General features: G+C 39.1%; 1 protein-coding gene across 1 annotated transcript in view; it reads right to left on the reverse strand.

Moving 5' to 3' along the window:
• The window catches only part of hfm1 (helicase for meiosis 1), a 196,441-nt gene that overhangs the window by 115,403 nt on the left and 56,486 nt on the right, over positions 1-24,552 (reverse strand). Inside the window, exons 2-7 of the mRNA XM_059647692.1 lie at positions 19,282-19,615; positions 17,938-18,173; positions 13,715-13,762; positions 13,104-13,174; positions 9,390-9,522; positions 1,422-1,573 (exon numbers count right to left, since the gene is read on the reverse strand). Of these exons, the coding sequence (XP_059503675.1) occupies positions 1,422-1,573; positions 9,390-9,522; positions 13,104-13,174; positions 13,715-13,762; positions 17,938-18,173; positions 19,282-19,615 (974 nt within the window). The remainder of the gene's footprint in view (positions 1-1,421; positions 1,574-9,389; positions 9,523-13,103; positions 13,175-13,714; positions 13,763-17,937; positions 18,174-19,281; positions 19,616-24,552) is intronic.

Below are 24,552 nucleotides of genomic sequence, written 5' to 3' on the forward strand. Positions count from 1 at the left end.
TCTCTGTCTTCTATGTCTAAGCCCCATTCTGTATCCACCTTACCAGTTCACTGCAGATCCCATGTGACTTTATTTTTTGTGTCAGCCTGCCATAACAGATCTTGTCAAAGGCCTTGTTAAAGTTCATAAAAGTAACATCTGCCACCCTATGCTCATCAATCACCTTTGTCACGTTCTCAAAAATCTCAATCAAGTTTGCGAGATATGACCTTCCTCGCACAAAGCCATGCTGCCTATCATTACTAAGTTCATATTTTCCCAAATTTGAATGGATCCCATCCCTAAAAATCTTATCCAATGATTTCCCTAACTTCAATGTAAGGATCACCAGCCTGTAATTTCCTGTATTATTCCTGTTGCCCTTCTTACACTAAGGAAAAACGCCAGCTTTTCTCCAGTCCTCTGGGACCTCTCCAGTGACTAAAGAGGATACAAAGAGTTCATGCAAGGCCATAGCAATTTCCTCACCTGCCTCCCTTAGCATTCTGGGATAGATCTCATCAGCCCTGAGGACTTGTTTACTTTGATGTTTTTTAAGACACTCAATACCTCTTCCTTCTGTTATATTGACAAGCCTTAGAATATTGACATGCCCTAGAATATCAATACACTCATTTCGAGATTCACCATCCACCATGTCCTTCTCCTTTGTGAATACTGATGCAAAGAATTTGTTAAGGACCTCAGCCACTTCCTTTGTCCACACATAAATTCCCTCCTTCATCCTTGAGTTGTCTTACATTTTTCCTACTACATTCTTACTCCTGACAAATGTATAAGAAGCCTTGGGATTTTCCTCAATCCTGTCTAAGACTTTTCATGGTCCCTTTTAGCTCTCCTAATTTCTTGTTTGAGTTCTTACCTGCTGTCTTCATACTCTGTCTGTCTTTAATTTTTCTAAATCTTTTTTATGCCTCCTTTTTCTTTTTGACTAAGCTCTCAATTTCTCTGGTCATCCAAGGTTCCTGAATCTTGCCAATAATTATCCTTCATTTTCACAGGGGCATAGTTGTCCTGAACTTGAATTGGCTGGTCTTTAAAAAATTCCCATATGCCAGTTACGGATTTACCCTTTAACAGTCACCCCAAGTCTCCATTCCCCAGTTCCTGCCTAATATTGTGGTAGTTAGCCTTCTCCCAATTTCGTACTTTCACCCACGGACTACTCTTATCTTTATAGAGAACTCTAATATATAGTTATCCTTATATAGACTACCCTTACTCTCATAGAGAATAACTTAAAATTTATAAAATAATGTTCCTAAAATACTGTCCCCTGAAACTTCTATCACCTGGCCAGGCTCATTCCCCAATATCTGGCCTTGTCTTGCCTCTTTCTTAGTTAGACTGCAATATACATCACATTTCATATTTTATAAAATTTCATACTGTTTACTGAGTTGTTCAGGACAGATACCTACGGGAGTAGTTATGATAATATGGGCGTCTTGAATTTCGAAATAGTCATCCATTTCCGTATCTCCAGTTAGCTCTTTACAGTTCAGTCCAATAGGCCCAAACTTTTCTTTCCAATCTTCATTTCGCTGATTACATAAAGTTTTGATTGGAGCCACTAAGAAAACAAAAGGTTTCATCATATATCTCAAAGAGTTATGGAACCTTATAACTCGGTATCATGCTCCGTAAGATATATTTTACTCTACCTCTAACAAATGTCAAAGGGGGCAAGTTAATTATTTATAGGTTTGTAAAAATTGTCATCAGTTCTCAGAGCAATTAATTAATTACAAGAAAAGCAGAGAAAATTATTTCAATGTTCATTAAAAATAACATTTTAAACCTCAGGCTGGTAAAAACAATAGGCTCAGATCAAAAGGTCAAATTCTTGATTTCAGTCAAGAAATTAACAGCAATATTTAGTAGAAAGTACATAGGTTTTTCATAGGATGGAAGGAAATTTAATAACAATGGCAGGAGATTCAACACAGTTTATTTGAAATCTTCCTTTGTCAGCTAGCTGTAGAGCTCATATTAGCCAAATTCACAGAACAAGTCATGCAACTCACCTTCTGAGTCATGTAACAATTCCTAACAGAAGGGTAAGGTCTGTCCTTAAAATGGGAAATGGTGACACATACAAACAAAACTTAACCTGAAATTGGCACCAATTTCAGTATGGTCAAGTCGATTTTGCAACACCAAGAGGTTATGGTGAAGCTGTGCAAAACTCTGGTGCGGCCGCGCTTGGAGTATTGCGTACAGTTCTGGTCACCACATTATAAGAAGGATGTGGAAGCTTTGGAAAGGGTGCAGAGGAGATTTACTTGGATGTTGCCTGGTATGGAGGGAAGGTCTTACGAGAAAAGGCTGAGGAACTTGAGGCAGTTTTCATTAGAGAGTAGAAGGTTGAGAGGTGACTTAATTGAGACATATAAGATAATCAGAGGGTTAGATAGGGTGGATAGGGAGAGCCTTTTCCCTAGGATGGTGACGGCGAGCACGAGGGGGCATAGCTTTAAATTGAGGGGTGAAAGATAGAGGACAGATGTCAGAGGTAGTTTCTTTACTCAGAGAGTAGTAAGGGAATGGAACGCTTTGCCCGCAACGGTAGTAGATTCGCCAACTTTAGGTACATTTAAGTCGTCATTGGATAAGCATATGGACGTACATGGAATAGTGTAGGTTAGATGGGCTTCAGATCGGTATGACAGGTCGGCACAACATCGAGGGCCGAAGGGCCTGTACTGTGCTGTAATGCTCTATGTTCTATAAGAGCTGTTTAACCAATTGATGCCACCAGACTGTGTTTCTCATCAAGCTTGATTGAGTTTTTAATGTTTTGATAACAGCTACTGGCCAAATTAAGATAGATAACATTCAAGTTGGTCAATAACTCTTCACTGGGATTTGAAATAGAAATTTCTGAGTAATGCACGAACAGAAGTGATTGTTTAAATAACTATGTTATTTTAATTGAAAATTTTCCTAGTTTAGAATAAATAGTTCAATGCCACCTGAAGTAGCATTTTGAAGATCTGGGCAAAATGCAATAAAATGCATGCTAATACTGCGCAGCAAGTTTTAAAATTGTCTATTATGTTTACAAGGTTGTGTTACCACACAGTATCCAGACAGACACTATCCTTACAGAAAGTTTAGTTAATAAATAAATAAAACTAGAAATACTTTCCATTTGAGGTGATGGAATAAATGTAACCAAGGAGCTCTGTTTGTTGGGAAATAAATCCCAAGAAACAATCATTCATATTTACCATAGTTGTGGTAGTTAGTTGCACCCATGCCCACTTATTGAGGGCTCAAATACATATCATGATTTCACTTACAAATCAAGTGATTTACCTGTGCAGTACCAAAAGACCTTTGCATTGTTCCAAGTGCCACACTTTAGTGGAGATGTTAAACTGAGGCCCAGCCGACAGTTGATGGACTCAAAGACTGTTTATGGAGGAAATTATTCTACTTTCACAAGCATTTCTCAATCAACTAATTAATCAAAGAAAATTATCTATTAATCCAACCCAATGTAAATACAATGGCTCTGGGTTTTCAGATGACACTAAGCAGAGTGGGAGGATGAGCTGTGAGAAGTGTGCAGACATGCTTCATTGTGATCTTGATAAGTTGAATGAGTGTGCAAATTCATGGCAATGAAGTATAATGTGGATAAATTTGAAATAATATAAAAACTGAAAGAACTGCACAGGCAGTAAATCAGAAATAAAAGCAACAATTGCTGGAAAAGCTCAGCAGGTCTGGCAGCACCTGTGGAGAGAAATCAGAGTGAACATTTCAGGTTGAGTGACCCTTCCTCCAAGTTCTGAAGAATTGCAGAATCCCTACAGTGCAGAAGCAGACCATTCAGTCCATTGAGTCCACACCAACTCTCCAAACAGCATCCTTTCTAGATCCTTCCCCTTCTCTATCCCTACATTTCCTCTGGCTAATCCATGTAGCCAGCACATCCCTGGACACTATGGACAATTTAGCATGGCCAAATCACCTAGCTTGCACATCGTTTGGGCTTCGGGAGCACCTAGCAGAAACCTGCGTACACCCAGGGAGAATGTGAAAATTCCACACAGTCACCAATGGTGGAACTGAGCTCAGATCAGTGGTGCTGTGAGACAGTAGAGCTAACCACTGAGCCACTGTACTGCCCACAGCAGGGTTACTCAACCCAAAATGTTAACTCTGATTTCTTTCCACATAAGCTGCCAAATCTGCTGAGTTCTTCCAAGAATTTCTGTTTTTGTTTGAGATTATCCATGTTGGTCACAAAAGCAGCAAGGAAGATCTGAATGGCAATTGACTGGGAAAGGAGGAGGTGTAAAAGTGACCTGGGTGGCCTTGTCCGCCAATTGCTAGGACTAAGCATCCAGGCGCAGCTGCTGGTAAAGAAGGCAAATGGTATGTCGGCCTTTGTAGAGGATTCAGGTGCAGGGATATCGTCCTGCAATTGTACAGAGCCTTATGAGACCACATTGGGTGTTTTGTGTGTAGGTTTGGTTTCCTTATCTGAGGAAGGATCTTCTGGCTATGGAGGGAGTACACCAAAGGCTTACTAAACCGATTTGTGGGATGGCAGGACTGATGTACCAAGAGAGATTGGTTTAGTTAGGACTATGTTTCAAAGAGAATTGACAGACTGTAGGGAGCTCAGTTTTACAGAGGCGTGGCTCAGTCTTGCTACACCTGATCACACCTTCTAGAATTGATAACACCTCCCTATTAAGGTTAGTAAGGAGGAGGTGTTATCAATTCTAGAAGGTGTGAAGGTATATAAATCCCCTCGGCCAGATGGGATTTTTCCAAGGATTGTGTGGGAAGCTAGGGAAGAGGTGGCGGAGCCTTTGGCCTTGATCTTTGAGTCCTCATTGTCTACAGGTTTAGTACCAGCGGACTAGAGGATTGCAAATGCTGTGCCCTTGTTCAAGAAGGGCAGTAGGGATGACCCAGGTAATTATAGACCTGTGAGCCTTACGTCTGTTGTAGGAAAAGTTTTGGGAAGGATTATAAGAGATAGGATTTATAATCATCTAGCAAGCAACAATTTGATTGGAGATAGTCAGCATGGATTCATCAAGGGCACGTCGTGTCTCACAAACCTCATTGAGTTTTTTGAGAAGGTGACCAAGCATGTGGATGAGGGAAGGGCAGTTGACATGGTGTACGTGGACTTCAGTAAAACCTTTGATAAGGTTCCACATGGTAGGCTATTGGAGAAAATACAGAGGCAAGGGATTGAGGGAGATTTAGCAGTTTGGATTAGAAACTGGCTTTCTGTAAGAAGGCAACGAGTGGTGGTTGATGGAAAATATTCAGCCTGGAGTAAGATCACTAGTGGTGTGCCTCAAGGATCTGTTTTGGGACCACTGCTGTTTGTCATTTTTATAAATGACCTGGACGCAGGCGTAGGTGGATGGGTTAGTAAGTTTGTAGATGACAGTAAAGTCAGTGGAGTGGTGGACAGTGTTGAAGAATGTTGCAGGTTGCAGGGAGACTTGGATAAACTGCAGAATTGGGCTGAAAGGTGGCAAATGGAGTTTAATACGGATAAATGTGAGGTGATTCACTTTGGGAGGAATAATAGGAAGGCAGAATACCAAGTCAATGGAAAGATTCTTGGTAGTGTGGATGTGCAGAGGGATCTTGGTGTCCATGTACATAGATCCCTGAAAGTTGCCACCCAGGTTGATAGTGCTGCTAAGAAGGCTTACGGTGTGTTAGGTTTTATTGGTAGAGGGATTGAGTCCCAGAGCCGTGATGTCATGCTGCAACCGTACAAAATGCTAGTGTGGCCTCATTTGGAGTATTGCATGCAGTTCTGGTCGCCCCATTACAGGAAGGATGTGGAAGCATTGGAAAAGGTGCAGAGGAGATTTACCAAGATGTTGCCTGGTCTGGAGCGCAGGCCCTATGAAGAAAGGCTGAGGGACTTGGGTCTGTTCATATTGGAGAGAAGGAGGCTAAGAGGGGATTTAATAGAGGCATACAAGATGATTAGAGGATTAGATAGGGTGGACAGTGAGAGTCTTTTTCCGAGGATGATGACTTCAGCTTGTACAAGGGGGCATAGCTGAAAATTGAGGGGTGATAGACTTAAGACAGATGTCAGAGGCAGGTTCTTTACTCAGAGAGTGGTAAGGGCATGGAATGCACTGCCTGGCAATGTAGTTAACTTAGCCACATTAGGGGCATTTAAACAGTCCTTGGATAAGCGTATGGATGATGATGGGACAGTAGAGGGGGAGGGGCTTAGATTAGTTCACAGGTCGGCGCAACATCGAGGGCTGAAGGGCCTGTTCTGCGCTGTATCGTTCTATGTTCTATCCTGACTGCATTGTACATTCTGCTCAATGCGGAAGTGAAGAGTGCACTATGACGAACTATACAATGCTACAAACAGCCTTGAGACAGAATTCCTTAAGCCTTTGCTCATTGTAGCTGGTGACTTCAACCAGGCCAGCCTCAAGGGCGTGTTACCAAAATACCATCAACAAGTCTTCTGTCTCAGCAGAGGTCTGAACATCCTTGATCATTGCTATACAACCATCAAAGATGTCTACCATTCCATTCCTCGTCTGCATTTTGGAAAATCAAATCAAAACATTATACTCCTCCTCCCATCTTACAAGCAGAAATTGAAGCACGAGGACCAGTACAGAAAGTAGTCCAGTGCTGATCTGAAGCAATGGAAGGGTTTCTATGGGACTGCTTATAGTCAGTGGACTAGTCTAAATTCAAGAACTAAATGGCCAACCTAACAGAGTATGCCACTACCATTACAGACTCCATTAGTAAATGTGCAGAAGACTGTGCGAAAGAACTTAATCCGAATGTTCTCCAACCTGAAACCATGGATGTGCTGGAGGTCCATTCCCTACTGAAGACCAGATCTGAGGCATGCAAGTCAAGCAACCCTGACCTTTACAGGAAATATAGGTACAACCTTCACAAGGCCATTAAGAGATGCCAAAAGGCAATATCAAGCTTCAGGCCCAGATCAACCCCACAGCCACCCATCATTTGTGCCAAGGCTTACACGACATAACGGGCTACAAAGCAAAGTTGAACAGAATCGTGGACAACAGTGCATCCCTACCTGACTAGCTCAATGCATTCTACACTCACTTTGAACAGAAGGTCAGTGAAATGATGTCACCTATTCCAACAGCCTCAGATGCATCTATACTCATGATCACCACTGCAGATGTTAGATCTGCCTTCTTGAGGCTATCCCATGGAAAGTGACTGACCTGACTGTGCACTTAGATCCTGTGTGGACCAGTTGGTGGGAGTATTTGCGAATATCTTTGACCTCTCCATACTATGATCTGAGGTCCTCATCTGCTTCAAGAAGACTGTGATTATCCTAGTGCCAAAGAAAAATCATGCAATGTGCCTTAATGACTGTCACCTGGTGGCTCTAAACTTCATAATTATGAAGTTCTTCAAGAGGTTCGTCAAATCTCATCACAACTTCAGCCTAGCAAACCACCTTGCTCCTTTGCAATGTACCTACTAGTGCCACACGTCTGTGACAGACACCATGTTCCTCGCCCTACATTTATCTCTGGAACATCTGGAATAACAAGGATCTGCAGTTCCACCTTCAATACCATATTTCTAACAAACTCACTTCTCAACTCCAAGGCCTAGGTGTTGGCTTCCTCCTCTATAACTGGATCTTTGACTTCCGAACATATAGACCATGATCAGTAAGAATAGGTGACAACACTTCCTCCACCACAATCCTCAACACGAATGCATCTCTAGGTTGCATACTCAGCTCCCTATTATAGTCACAACTCTGTGGCCAAAATCTGTCCCTGTCCATTTACAAGTCTGCGACAACACCATTGTTGTAAAGCAAGTCTTAAACAACCAATCAGAATACAGGCAAGAGATTGAGACCTGAGTGGAATGGGAAAAGACAACAATCTTTCCATCAACATCAAAATGAAGGTATTGGTGATTGACTTCAGGAAGCAGAGTGTATGGAATGCCCCTGTCTGCATCAATGTTGCTGAGGTAGCGACGGTAAAAAGCATCAAGTTCCTGCAATGATGATCACCAGCACCAACAGATGGTCAAAATAACACAGCAATATCTCTATTTCCTCAGGGGTCAAAGAAATTCAACATGTCCACAAGTCTCTTATCAATTTTTATAGTTGCACCACAGAAAGCATCCTATCTGGAGGCATCACAGCATGGTATAGCAATTGCTCTTCCCAAGACCACAAGAAACCACAGAAAGTTGTGAACACAACCCAATCCATCTCGCTAACCAGCCTTCCATCTACACTTCCTGTTGTCTTGGGAAAGCAACCAACATAATCAAAGACTCCGCCCACCTTGGTTATACTCTCTTCCATTGGGTAGAAAATGTAAATATTTGAATACATATATGAGCAGATTCAAGAAAAACTTCTTCCTTGCTGTTATCAGATTTTTAAACGGGCCTCACAAATGTTAATTCTGATCTCTCTGCATCTTATCTGCAGTTGTAACACTGCATTCTGCACTGTGTTCTGCTACCTTGATGTTTGATACAATCTTCCACTTTGTATGATACAATCTGCCTGTATAGCATGAAAAATACTTTTCACTATAGCTCAGTACATGCAACAACAATAAAACAACCAATATATTCACTAGAGTTTAGAAGAATGAGGGGAATCTCATGGAAACCTACATTTCCAACATGATTAGACAGGGTAAACACAGAAAACCAAGGGTTCTTGTCCAAGGATTTAGGAATGAGATGAGAAAAATGTCTTCACTTTGAGAGTGGTGAGCCTATGGAATTCTCTGCCACAGAAAGCAGTTGAGGCCAAACACTGACTGTTTTCAAGATGTTAGATAGAGTTCTTAGGCATAAGGGATCAGACGATATGGGAAGAAAGCAGAAAAAGGATGCTATCATGATCATATTGAATGGTAGAGCAAACTTGAAGGGCTGACCAGCTTACTCCTGCTCCTATTTTTATGTTTCTATATGATATGATTAGTGGCAACATTCAGCGCAGACAAAGGGTACTGCATTAATCTACAAAACAGTCCCTACACTTCAGAATAATCTGTGTGAAATGCAATGAGAATTATTTGAGTCACTAAGTAATGTGCTTTATCAATGTAAATCATTTGTCTCCCTTGGGGTGGTTAAAATGATGATTTGGCTGCTGAGTGAGCCTTGTTTGCAAATCCTTCTTTGTACAAATGACTGTTGTGACAGAAACCATTTTAGTAGTAATTTCAGTAATAAATAGCTAGTTGGATTTAAGACTATGAATTGAAAATACATCATTCTACTTTATCTTTTGCCTTGATTTTTAAAGTTGTAATGAGAAACAAAACATTTTGTTTTAGATGAAAAAAATCCATAGCTTTTTACATGAAACTTACTGTATACAATTTTGATATTAGACCACGGCTTTGGAGCTTTCATCAGTAATCCAACAATGGCCAGTTCAAAGAGTACAGTCTTTCCAGAACCAGTTGGGGAACAAATCACAAAATTCTTCTCTGTGTAAAGAAGCTAAAAAGTATCCATAAATATTCAGTCTAATTGATAAAATGACTCGGACAAGGATCAATATGACTTTCACAACATGCTTTACAACCTCAATATTTTGTCACATGGAGATTTGAGCAGCTTATTCATACTGTTTCTTTCTCCCATGCAAGTGGCGTGGTGTCCAGGCATCAAGTTCAAATATCATGCCACAGGATGATAGGATACAAAGGAGGGGCCCCACAGCTTGTTTCTTTCCCATTCTATCTTATGGATGATCTATCTTCAGATTTCAACAAAATAAACAGAATTAAAATAAGAGAAAAATTTGAACACGTTTGAAGGAATAATATTAAGTGTGTAGGATAAATGAATAAGAAACAGAACTGATAAACATAACCCCAAATAGATGAAGAAGTGAAAGAGAGTAAATTACTTTCTACAAGTCCTGAAGGAAGGAATAGATTCACTTAGATGAATACAGAGAGAGAGCCAGAGAGAAAGATTAAAACTAAAAGCTTTGCAAAATAAATTCATTCAGTTTAGGTTACGTCCATTACTAGAATGGATCTCAGAGGATCCTCCTTTCTTGTTTATCTCCATCCATCACCCCATTTATCATAATGTCACATGGGATTGAATAATGCTAATTAAGTCTTTGAATGAACTAATTGACTAATTCTATTCTCCTTTTCTTTCCCTATTGCGTTGCAATGTTTTTCATTCTTCTCTTTCTAATCCTCTTTCATGTTTCTTAGTATGCTCAATACTTGTTGCATGGAAAAACTGAAGAGGCTAGGGCAGACAATGCTGGTTTTTGAGATTTGTTTGGACTACAAAATAAACTCCCTTCATTTCTCAAACAATAGGTCCTTCCTTTAAAAAGCCCACTATATGTCTGACAGAAACTTGGGTCTCATTATGGATAACAAGGTGTACAGCTGGATGAATACAGCAAGCCAACTAGCATCAGAACAGCAGGAAAGCTGACATTTTGGGTCTCAACACTTCTTCAGAAAATGGGTCTCTTGTGGTTGTTCTCAGACAGTTTGGGAGTTTCTAATTAGCATCATAATGTATCTCCCAAAAGTCATCTGGTCATTGTCTTCTGATCTTCAAACAGTACATTGGGGACTGTTATATAATAAAAGCATCATGGTTATCCACTGGGTGTTAATGTACAAACTTACATTGTGATCAGGAATAACTTGAAAATTTAGAAATAATATCCTTCCACTTCATGTGTGCAGTTGATTGGCAGATTTAACACTACTAGTCTCCAGAATTTTACGTACAGTACGCAATGAATACAGCAATGATAACGGGTACCAGCAACAGCCCAGCAATCGTGTTCAGAACTAGTTGTGTCCCTCACCATGCTGTTCCAGCACAAATACAAAACTGATATATAGCTAACAATATGTAAAATGGCCCAAAAAGGCAAGACAAACTCATTCTAGTAAATTATCATAGTAGCCTATCTTCTATCATCAAAATGATGAAAAATAGTTAGCAACAGTATTATCAAACAATAATATCAAATTTCCGATGAAAAATACAGGTCAGAAATGTTAACTCCATTTCTCACTCCACACAAGCAACCAGACCTGCTAAATAATTCCAACTTTTCTGCCCTTATATCAACATCCTGAGAATGTGATGATCAAAACTCAAATGGATCAACTACCTAAATGTCACAACAACTCAGAAGTTAGATATTTTGGCAAGTGGCTCACTTCCCACTCACAGCTACTCCATCACTTACAAGGCACAAGGCAGGAGCTTGATGGAATTCTCTTCACTTGCCTGGGTGAATGCAGCTGCACCAAAAACTCAAAAAACTTACCATAATCAGGACAAATTGTTCCATTTCATTGACAGCCAACCTGCCACTTTAAACATTGGCCATTTGTGCATCATGGCTGCAGCATGCATCACCACAGGGCATAATCTCCCCCAGGACAAGGGCAGCCAATGGACGAAAATACCATTACATTCAAGCTCCCTTCCCAAGTCACACAATGTCCTGCTTTGACAGTTATTGCTGTGTCTTTATCATTCACAGATCATAGAATAGAACTGCTGTAGTGTAGAAACAGGCCCTTTGGCCCAACAAGTCTGTACCGACCCTCAGAGAATCCCTAATCTACACATCCCTGAACACTACGGGCAATTTAGCATGGCCAATCCACCTAGCCTGCCATCTTTGGATTGTGGGAGGAAACTGGAGCACCCGGAGGATACCCACACAGACATGGGGTGACTGTGCAAACTCCACATTTACAGTCGCCCGAGGGTGAAATCGAACCCAGGTCCCTGGCTCTGTGAGGCAGCCGTGCTAACCGCTGAGCCACCATGTCACCCAATGAAACGTAAGTGCAGGATTTGAACCTGCCCAGGGGGACCCCAATGGATTTCGAATCATTGCTGGGCGAAAACACTGACAGCTCACTTTCAAGCAGCTGTGGCAGTGCCTTCACCACGTGGAATGAAGCAGTTCAAGTGGGCACTTCAGCGCTACCTTCTTGAAGGCAACAAGGGATGGGTAATAAATACTAGCCTTGCTAGTGACACTCAAAGCCCAAGGATGAATTATTTTTAAAATTTGGCTCATGGGCTTAATTTCCTTTTCTATGTCAGCATGCATAATCTGATCCTCATAATTCTGTTATTTGGCTTCTACCACTTTATGTGCTACATTCTTCATCATATTTAGTGTCAATACATAAATAGCAACTACTTTGTTTCACTTCTGCATATGCCTTGCATAGTCTTTCTTTGACTATCTGTGACTTCTTATCATGTTTATTGTTTCCTTTGTTGAGAATCATCCTCAATCATTGAAAATAATTCCAGAATAGTAATTAGTGGCTATAGGCCTGTATTGTTAAAATTGGCTGTTTGAAATTACTGTTAATGAGAATTAGAATTAGAATCCCTACAGTGTGGAAACAGGCCCTTCGGCCCAACAAGTCCACACCGAACCGCAGTGCATCCCACCCAGACCCATCCCCCTATAACCCACCTAAGCTACACAGCCTGAACACTATGGGCAATTTAGCACGGCCAATCCACCTAACCTGCACATCCTTGGCCTGTGGGAGGAAATGGGAGCATCCGGAGGAAACCCACACAGGCACGGGGAGAAAGTGCAAACTCCACACAGACAGACACCCAAGGCCAGAATCAAACCTGGATCCCTGGTGATGTGAGGCAGCAGTGCTAACTACTGTGCTACCGTGCCGCCCTAAATCCATTTCTCACAATCACTGCATACTCTACCACTTTGTTAGCATGCTTTGCAACACTTATGCAGTTAAGTGATTTGTTAGCTGCTTAAGAGGTGTTAAAAGATTAATTTGTCAGAGCGTTGTAATGGATGACTTTTTAAATTCACATTAATTATAAAGCTTTCTCAGGAATCTTGTTTTCAAATTATGTGTTTACAATGTTTGTGGTAAGTTGTTACATTCTGAAAAATATTCTGTCCACATCCACATAGTTGTTAGTGTTTTCTGCTCTTCCCACATATAATCATAAATGTTCTAACAAGTCTTAAATTTGAAGAAAGGCGCCATTATTAAATTATCAATCATAGCACATACTTCATCTAATGCTTTCGACTGTATGTAGTTGAAATAAGGAAATTCTTTGAAAACGTTTCTGAATAGTACAGCTTTATAAAAGCTGGTTAAGGATTAAGCCAAAACCACTTCAATTTCTTTATTCAGCAATTAGCATGCTTTTAAAAATTTAACAATTGAATAGAAAGTTGTGCTTTTTATTCATTTCTCAACACAGTTGAAGTAAAATTATAACATGTGCAGCTGCTGCCATCTAGTGGTAATATCTTCTACAAGAACTTGGATATTTGGAGAGTTCAGTAAAATTAGAGGTGATAGCTCTCCTCTTAGCTTGAGTGGTCAAGATTGCTATAGAGTAATGTGTATGTAATCTATTAATGTAATTTTTGGATTGGGTCAACATGAATCCTTTCATCTTATTAGCATATCACAATTTCAAAACTACATAATTCAGTCTTCTTACAGTTATTAAACATGTTTGACTTCAAAAAAATTATAAAACTTGGAACAGTGTGCTAAGCCTACATTTATTTCTACTCAGAGGCAGAGTTACTCAAATAACTAATTCAACAAACTAATCACTTTCCATTTATTAACAGCAGAAATACAGTCCACCATAACTGAAAGGATACGAATTTCAGTAACTGCCCTCAGTGTTCCTGAATTCCTGCCAGTGGCATCTAAAAGAATAACAAAGTTAAAAACATATAATGTAACAACTTATGAAGTTATGAACAACAAATGAAGTTTACAATGGGGACCAAAGCCAATAGTTTCTGTCTTTCCATTGTTTATTTGAAGGAAATCTCTATTCATCCAGTACACACAAATGCACAAGCATTATTGATATTTGATCCCAAGTTAGTTGGCAAAGTATGAAACAAGGCGCAAATACTGACTGATGAGTTTATTCACTCAATGTAAATGACACATACTGCTTCTTGCCTGCCAATCCAGAGTCCCAGCGGTATCTCTTTATAGACATTTTCTAACAAATCTGCTTGGAAATGCAATTACAACCGCTGTACTAGGTTGGAGTTAAACCCAGCCTTCCTGCTCACAGGCAGAGACACTAGTACTGCACTACGAGGCCTCTCAGTCTCTCTTTGTACTATTCTTAAATAAATAATGATACCAATTCAAACTAGATTGAATCAATTTAACAGGTGGCAGCCCCTCAGACAATGGAATTTAATGTCTTTTAAAAGAAAAGGCACTTGCAATATGCAGTACTCTCTCAAATAATGCACTGGAGATTCAGACTTAAGTTTTATATTCAATAACTGGAGTTGGAATTAAATCCAGAACCATGTGAACCAGAAGTAACTGTGTTACCAACTGAACTACAGCTCATTTTCTCTTTATATGTTCTCAACCAACCTTTTCAGACATGTCATGACACACCTGTGGGGCATAAAGACTCACAGCTAGGGACATTACGACTATGGTGCAGGAGCATTTTTAATACTATTTTAAATATATTAATTAAACCACACTGACACAGGTAACAGCTCCTTGAAGGAGCTTTGTAACTTAAGTCACAAAGGTAATTGCATGAAAATTTACACCGAAATTTCATTTTTTGGAGATGTTGATTTACTCTTAGCCACTGTGGCATCTCCCATCCTTACCTCTTCTGGCCTACATGTGATTCCAGAGCAAATGCGAGGTTTTGCACTTTGGAAAAAAGAATACAGGCATGGACTATTTTCTAAACAGTGAGAAAATTCGTAAAGCAGAAGTACAAAGGGATCTGGGAGTGTTGGCCCAGGATTCTCTAAAAGTTAACTTGCAGGTAGAGTCCGTGATTAAGAAAGCAAATGTAATGTTGTTGTTTATCTCAAGAGCATTGGAATATAAAAGCAGTGATGTGCTTCTGAGACTTTATAAAGCTCTAGTTAGGCCCCATTTTTTAGAATACTGTGTCCAATTTTGGGCCCCACACCTCAGGAAGGACATACTGGCCCTGGAGCGTGTCCAGCGGAGATTCATACGATGATCCCTGGAATGGTAGGTTTAACGTATGATGAACGGCTAAGGATCCTGAGATTGTATTCATTAGAGTTTAGAAGGCTGAGGGGAGATCTAATAGAAACTTACAAGATAATGTATGGCTTGGAAAGGCTGCGCGCGGGGAAGTTGTTTCCATTAGGTGGGGAGACAAGGACCTGTGGGCACAGCCTTAGAATTAGAGGGGGTAAACTTAAAATGGAAATGAGGAGGCATTTCTTCAGCCAGAGTGTGGAATTCATTGCCACAGAGTGCAGTGGAGGCCGGGACGTTAGATGCCTTCAAGGCAGAGATCGACAAATTCTTGATCTCACAAGGAATCAAGGTCTACGGGGAGAGTGCAGGGAAGTGGAGTTGAAATACCCATCAGCCATGATTTAAATGGCAGAGTGGACTCGATGGGCTGAATGGCCTTACTTCCACTTCTATGTCTTATGGTCTTTTATGACTACCTGTGAGGATGGAGAGTGTTTCAGCAGTGAACACTTGCTCAGTACTATGATAGTGTGTGACCCGTGATTTTTGCCTTATAGTCATGGAGTGGGATTTTAATCAAGAACATTCTGATTTGAGATAAAAGTGCCAACAACTGTGAGACAGCCAGTTGGAAGAAGAACGAGGAAGGGTAAATTATCATATTCAACTTGGATGTCATTTGTGATCTTGGTTTAGGGCCACTTCAGTACAATGATGGAGAATCAAGAAAAAGTCTTTTTTCACAAATGTATTCACTTCTTTGCCCAATTTCTTCTTTCTTTTATTTTTCTTAGAGGGTTGGCTCCTCTTGGTGTATTTTCTTATGCTCAATTAATTTACTGGAATTAAAGAATTGTTACAGTGCAGGAGGACGTCATGGCCCATTATGATCAGACTGGCTCTATAGTCTAGTGCCAGTCTCTGATTTCTCCCCCATATCCCTGGACACCATTACGATCCAAATAACCATACAATGCACTCTTAATTGCTCAAGCGAACCAGCCTCCACCACATTTTCCAGGCATATGACTGACTAAGTGACTATGTTTTGTTTAACTTTTATAGTATGTGTTGATGGTGCTATTCAACTGTGGATACATATTATTGTAAGCTAATTGCCATACAGAATTATTTTCTAACAAGGATGGTTGCAAAATGATTTCTGGCTCTGACTAATTTTCTTCATTCCAGCATGACCCAGATCAATTTTGGTGCCTTCCTTTGAGTCATACCTCCTATTTTCTCCTGCCACCAGGGCATGAACAGTTTCACATACAAACCAAAGGTGAAACTGTATAGAACGAAAAGTACTATGGATGCTGGAAATTTGAAATAAAAAATAGTATTGCCAAACTTTGTTCCTCACTGCGCCGACGCTATCAGACATGTTGAATGTTTTCAGCATTTCCTATTTTCGTTTAATTTTTTTATGGCTAATGTGACTTAGTTAAACACTAATTGAAATGACTATAAGTGTCCATCTTTTGTTATTCTTTTACGGGATGCAAGCATCACTGGCAAGGCCAGCATTCCTTGTTCAACTTGAATTGTTCTCGATTAAGGTGATTGTGAGCTGCCTTTATTAAGCACTCCAGTCTAATCTTGTCTAGGAATGGTGACAGTGTTCATGGAAGGGAGTTCCAGGTTTTTGGTCCATAATTCCTAGTAATCCATTATATTGCATGTCTATTTAATTTCTAACTTGTGAACCACAATTCTGGTTTATTTATCAACTTAGAAATGGGTCACTTGCTTTTATCAATTGAGGCATAGATTATAAGAGCAGGGAAGTCATGTTGAAGTTGTACATAACTTCAGTTATGCCACAGCTAAAATACTGTGTGCAGTTCTGGTCACCACACGAGAGGAAGGATGTGATTGCACTGGAGGGCGCACGGAGGAGATTCAATAGTTTGTTCCCTGGGAAGGAGTGTTTTCTCTATGAAGAGATGCTGCATAACTTGGGTTGTTTGAAGAAGGTTGAGGGGAAACCTAATGGAGGTGTATAAAATTACAAGGGCTACTGACAGCATGAATAGAAAGCAGCTGTTCCACTTAGTTGAAGGGTCACCAAGAAGGAGTCACACTTTTGAGGTAGAAAGCAGGACGCATAGAGGGGATTTGAAGAAAATCTTTTTCATCAGGAGGGTGGTGGCAGTCTGGAATACTCTGTCTGGGAAGGTAGTTGAGGCTGGTAACCACACAAACTTTAAAAAGTACTTGGATAAGCACTTGAAATGTCATAACGTTCAAGGCTATTGAGCTAGTGCTGGAAAATGGGCTGGTGTAGATTTAACATAATTTGGAGATACAGACTCGATGCGTTGAAGGACCTGTTCTGTGTTGAACAATTCTACAATTCCAAAAACAATTTGTCCAGCTATGCCAAAGAAACTCTGAAGCACTCTGACTATTTAAAGGATTCTCATTCTTCATGAAATGCTGCAATGATTATCCCACTACCAAATATAATTCCTTTAGAGTTTAATTTGTATGGGCAGATGCACAGAAAATCTGACTTAGAGACCAACCAGCATAATGAACTAATCACTACTAGCGAAACTAGGATCATGATTAGATTAGGCTAGCAGGGAGAATCCTGCTGCCACCATCATCAGGTGGACTCAATAGTCTTGAAAAGAATAAGAAAGCATACTCAATGAAGTTTTAAAGACACTAAATAAATATAAATGATTAATCCAGTTCATCGTTTTTAGTTTAAACCATGAAGGACTGGAAAGGCTTCTCAGCGTGTAAAGTCAATCATACATTTCTCTGACATTATAAAATTATTTTGTTGATGCTGCATAATAATTTCTAAAGGGTGGAATACTTGTCCAATTATGCTGACTATAACAATTTCCTTTACCTTGTACATTAAGTGTTTGTGACATCATTGGAAGTACATGTGCTTTTTTCAGAGACCGAGTGTCATTCCGATCATTCTGTTTGGTATTGTCTTTCAAATCATACTCAGTGTGCTTTTCAGCAACATTTCTAAAATCACAGTTTTCATCTTGTGACAGGGAATTCTCAGGAAAAGGTAGGTAATTAAAACTTTCTAGTTTATTTGGTGTTTTGGTTGGCATTGGCATTTTAAATAATCTACAGAAAGAGAGAAAATGTTAAAGTAGCTTGTATTTCAGATCTTATGAAACATTATTTTGCTTTAGCCAGTTAGTACAATGAAGTTATTTATCATACTACCTAAAATACCAACAAAACAATTTCAAGCATTTCAGCAGCCTTGAGATGTTTAAGTTCAAAATATCCATGGTAAAAGTTTTGCCTTAGTACTTTAAACAAAAATCAGACATTAAATGGGGCTTAGAAGAAAGTTGGAGGGGGAAAGGGAAGTTATTTACAGATGCAAAACCCAGAAATGAAGATTTCCTTCAAATCCTACAGAATATATTCACATTTTTCAACACTTTCCCACCTGATAGATTGATGAGCGGTGTGACTGTCAAGAAGCAAAGTGATCAGAGATTGGAGTTAAACTTGTCTGATATTAGAGTGATGGGTGAATGGGGATGTGTGTGTGGTGTTCAGTTAATCAAGGGTGATTGGAAATGTGGGGGAGTTGGCACATTGTGCGGGAAGAGTTGAACATCATTCAGAGAGAGTCAACTGTCTCAATGCTCTCATCACAATGTGGTGAGCTTGAGCACAGAACACTCCTGTTCCATCTAATGCAACAACGAAAGAAATAAAGTCAATAACTGGATCGGGACACAAAGATGTGATTTAATCATCATTTTGAAGTCATACATTCTGCTCTTGTGTGAGGGGAAATTTAAGCACGCCACTAGGCCCAAAAATCATGAAGCAGCATCTTTTTAAATGTAGACTGAGTATTTGTAAAGGGATTGAGCTTGCCACCTACTGCGCCTGTGCACTCCACCACACTCCCCGTTTATTATTGTCCATTGAAGTCAGTGGAAAGTAAAAATATGATGAGATGTAAAATGGTCAGCTGCTCAACCTCAACAGCTGGGTTAAGTCAGAATTAAATCATCTCACTGTGACTGACTGAAATATTTATTTGGACATTCCCTCTAAACTAAGCTTGTTCACAAACAGTCACATCTGTGCTGATGTACATTTTCTGATCAAAACTTCTTGCATCTGGAAATTTGATTGTAGAAATGTACAAATATTGACAAGTCTTGATATAGAAAAACATTGTAACATACAAAATGGAAAAGATTACCTTTTTCTGAACAAAGAGCTCGCACTTTCATCCTTCGTTTCAGCTTTATAATATGAAGTACCAAGACAATTCAAATTATCAAATGTCTCTTCATGTTGATGTCTGCTGTGACCTTTAATGTTGTCATTTAACAGGGTGGCTGAAGGAACAGAATTGTCACTTCTGTACCTAAGCTGAGATTGATCTTTTGGAGAGTTATTTAACCCTATTTCAAATGTTTTACGTTTGATTGGGGCATACATATATTGGCAATCAGAAGCCATTTGTGATTGACATTCATCCTCAGTTTTCTTCTTTAAAGGAGGTACAAATCTCTTTTGTGACTGATGGATGCCTGCAAAAATAAAATAAAGCAAGATGTACTGTCTGACAGGGTAAACACTTAGGCAGAATTGAAAAGATTTCACTGAATAAAAAAAGTACAAAATTAGTGAATACTAAAATTAAAAAGTTTGATGAACACATAGAGTTTTGGTGCAAATGCAGTGAATTTGTCTTTAATCAGTACCTAAAGGTTAAGCAACAAATATCCTTCTCACATAATTATGATTCAGGTCCAATCTTTAATAATTAACTCAGTAGAGTTTTGACTGGTTATTCTATGAGAAAATGTGGCAGAGGCACAATTCATGACAGTTTTCACACACATGAAAAATTGAACTTTTCAGGGTTAGATGAAGAGGCCAGGGAAATGACAACACATTGCTGTTTCTGAAAGTTGGTTCAACTTCCAGGGACATATCTCCACATACTGTAAAAGTTTACAATTTTTTCATTTTTTTGCACACAGTAAAATATACATAGTATTGATTTGTAATCAATTATAGAATTCCAAAACAAAAATCTGTAGTACTCTGGATTTACTCTTTTCTTTATACATTTTCAAAACAAAAAAATCTCAGAATTTATTTATATCCCTTGAATTCTGTTCATATTTCATGTTGTGTTTTACCCTTCATCTTATAGGAACAAGAGTAGGACACTCAGCCCATCAAGCCTCCCATGCAACACTAGATTATGGAGTATTATTTTCTCAATAATACTTTCCTGTACTTCACCATCCCTAATGTCGTAAGTCTCCAGAAATCTACTGAGTTCTGTCTTGAATCGGTTCAATGATTGAGATTCCATGGCCCTCAAGAGCAGAGAATTCTAAATATTCCCCATCTTCTGACTGAAGACATTCCTCCTCATCCAAATCTTAAATAGCGGTTGTGGAATCACCAGTAATGGAAATATCCTGTCTATATCCACCCAGTTGAACCTTGTGAGTGTTTCATAAGTTTCAATGAAATTATTTGAGGTTCTTGAGAATGCAAAGGCTTAACTTCTTCTCATGAAACTATCTGGTCATTACAGGGATTAATCTGATGAACCTTTGTCGAACTCCCTCAATGGCAACCTTACCCTTCCTACAGAAGCAGAGTAAAACTTTACACAAAACTTGAATTGAGATCTCACTGAGGACAACTGGTGCATGAAATCATACTTCTATACTCAAATTGCTTTGAAATTGACACCAACATGCTGTTCGCCTTCCTAATTGCTTGCTGCACATGTGTGCTAGTTTTTAATAACTCACGAACAATTAAATCCAGATGTCTCTAGGCATTAGCACTCCCTAATAAACATCAGCCTTCTTGCTTCTCTGATGCTGCTTGGCCTGCTGTGTTCATCCAGCTCTACACCTTGTTATCTCAGATCCTCCAGCATCTGCAATTCCTACTATCTCTGACACTATATTATATTGTTGTTTTGTGTTATTTCTCCAAAAGGGAATAACTACACACTTAAATTATATTTCATCTGCCATAATCTAGTTCCATCCAACTAACCTTGTTCAAGTCCTCTTGAAGCCTCCCTGTGTACTCCTCACAACTCATGTTCTCATCTAGTTTGGCATCTTCAGTAAATTTCAAAATATCACAACTGGCCCCCATATCCAAATAACTTATCTAGATTGTAAACAGTTGTGGACCAAACACTGAGACTTGTGGTACCCCTTTAGTAACAGTTTGCCATTCTGAGAATTATCTGTTACTTCACATTTTCTGCTTTCTGTCTATTAACCAATTCTTAATACAAAACATTATTTTCTCCAAAACCACAAGCTCTAATCTTATTTACTAACCAGCTGCATGGGATCTTATCAAAAGCTTTCTGAAATTCCAAGTACACCTCATCTACTAGTTCTCCTTTTATAAAATCCCACACTGTCAAACAATAATTTTAACCTCCACTAAATAACTCCAACGATTTTCTCTTACCTGCTTATCTTCAAACATTTTCACATGATTTCTCCTTTACAATCAGTTGGATATATTTTAAAATTATATATTTTCTCCATAAAGCAGGTGGGATATATAAAATCTAATTCTTACGCTGAATAGTGATAAGGTATTACAACAAGAACAGAAAAAGTGAAACCATATTAAGAAAAGGCAGTGATCTACGAATATATTTGCAGACAAGTTATCTGTATCTAGCCACATTTCTGCACTTTCCTTTACATTTTCATCATACTTTCATGCTGCAGGGAAGATTTAACAAGGATCTGTTACTGTTAAGCAGAAGGTGCGATTTTGCGAACGCAGACTAACGTGCTTTATTCACAGCAGGATGAAATTTCTGGTCAGGGAAAATGCTAGCATTTTTCAGACTGCAATGGTGGCCAGCATAAACATCCTAAGGCTCCTAAAATTATTCAAGTAGGTCTCTTATTGATTGTATGATTTTCTATCCACTTCCTCACTGGCAAAAACACTTCCCATTAGAACTAGATTTAGATTTTAGAACTAGAACACATTTGTGCTCTTGAGATGCTGCTTGGCCTGCTGTGTTCATCCAGCCTCACATTTTATTATCTTGGAATTCTCCAGCATCTGCAGTTCCCATTATCTCTCCCATTAGAACTAGCTCTGTAGTATCTGGACTATTTAGCCTTTTGGATAAAGCTTATAAAATGTGAATATTCCTATGAAATCTTTGGTTAGAAAGCTTTACCTCTATGCATTAATGTTGTTGTTTGGCTCTGACATTGTACAGTTTGACTGTTCTTCCACTTGTCAATTTGTTTGAAAATAAACAAGGTAGAAATTATTTTGGGAGTTTGAAACATGTTCCTAAATTTGGGAGGATGCAAAACAGTTTATTGAAGGCATACGAAATGCAAATGTATAGAAACTTATGCATCATGCACACAATTGTTGATCTTCCAATGAGGAAAAGAAGAGACTTGTTTGGCATCTTTACTTCGCAAAGTAGGACTTCACATGGATAAACCTTTTACTGGGAAGTCAGTGTTTAAATAACTTATCTGTAACACTCATTGACGTATCTGAAACTTGCAGCATTTAGATCCTTCCAAGCCATCAACCATATAGTTATAAGTCAAATCAATCGACCAGTTGTCCATAGAAGCATTAAATAGGTTGTGTTTTGAGTACACAGTGGATTTGTCTCTTCTCCTGTGAAAATCAGGCAACAGCTAAAGAACATGCATAATGTTTTCCAGATACCAGGTTCGCAACATCTGGATAGTATCATAGCTTTAATACATGGATCAGATGGACAGTTGAGTTTGACTACTATTTCTTGACTGTCAAAGCATACTGTTTTTCTTTGAAGAGGATGCCTTTATGAGACAAACAGGACAACCCTTCTTTGCACCACCACGCAAAAATAATGGGCATACTCTGTCAGGCATTAGACCAGGAAGACAAATGCTGCACTGCTTCAACACTTTTGCACATGATCCAATTTGCTCTTCCAAAGTTTCTGTCACTTCATTCTGGAATTTTATGAAGGTGGAAATAACATTATTCCTCAATAAGCCACAACTGATTTTAAATGCATATATCCCTTTAAACAACTAATCAAAGTTTACATACAGCTACACAGAGCTACTGGTGTGAAACCAAAACTGTGCTGCAAGTTTGTGTCAATTTTTCAAAGGAGCTGATCCTACACAATTAGGGAACATTACAGTGTGCTGCAAACAAGATTGACGAAGCAATCAGGCATGTGCAGCACGGATTTTGCTGGGAATGCAAAAAATCAAGGCTTACACATAGATACTGTCCCCCATGGAACTTTAACCCATGAATTGGAACAGAATAAAATTTATTTGCTTCAAAATATTCCACATACAGGACATAATTCGCATTCCAGTTTTACCACTGTGCAATCCTAAAAGTAGATAAAATACCAAACACACAGTAACATCAATTTGCAAATGCCTTGGAGGTGGCAGTACATCACTACAGATTGCATTTAATCACTGCATATTTAATTGGCTACTCATATAAGCAAACATTGAGTTAGGATTGCCTGGATGAGAACTGAATAGATCCCTTATTCTATTGACCGGGAACAAATAGCATCTTTGTAGTAATACTGGTAATCACAAACCTTGCGCAGCGGTTTGTGTATATTTATTATGTTTCATTTCATTCATAAGGGCTTTTTGGAAAGTGTTTATTTATTAAAATGTGCGACAATTATTATTGAATTAATTCCAACCATTCACTGTAATTTTCTTCAATTTCATCTAATTCCCAAAACATCAGTTATTATGATAAATTTTAGTGCATGTAATTAGTCTGGGGTTTCAGGAAATCGTGGACATACCTATGAACTAAGAAAAGTAGGCCATTCAGCCCTGCTAGTTTGCTTCACCATTCAGTAAGATTATTACTGACCTGTTTTGATTAACGCGGTCCCATCTACTCTAAATAAGCTTTGATTTCATTGCCTAACTAAATCTATCTACACCTGCCTTTTAAAAAAAGACCTCGCCTCTGCTGCTTTCTGAGGCAGAGAGTTCCAAAGTCACACAATCCTTAGAGAAAAACATTCTCCCAATCTCTGTACTAAACTAATTTTAACACAGTGCTCCCTGGTTATGGACTCACTCACAAGACTAATCACCATTTCCAGATTCATCTTGTCAAGACCTTTCGGGATCTCATATACTTCAATTAAGTTACCCTTTATTCTTTTTTGTGAAAACAAGTTTAGTGTACCCAATGTTTCCTTTGAAGACAACGTACTCATCTGGATATCAATGTAGTAAACCTCCTTTGAACTGCCCCAAATCATTTACATCCTTCCTTAAATAAAGAGATGAAAACTACACATGGTATGCAAGGTATAAACTTGCCAATCTGCCAAGGCATAACATCCCTAATTTTATGCTCCATTCCTTTCATAATACAGGATGGTGTTCCTCCCTTCTCTATTTATTTCTGAGCTCCCTTCCCCCTCCCCATT

The sequence above is a fragment of the Stegostoma tigrinum genome, chromosome 8 (assembly GCF_030684315.1).
Source record: "Stegostoma tigrinum isolate sSteTig4 chromosome 8, sSteTig4.hap1, whole genome shotgun sequence".
Taxonomy (NCBI): Eukaryota; Metazoa; Chordata; class Chondrichthyes; order Orectolobiformes; family Stegostomatidae; genus Stegostoma; species Stegostoma tigrinum.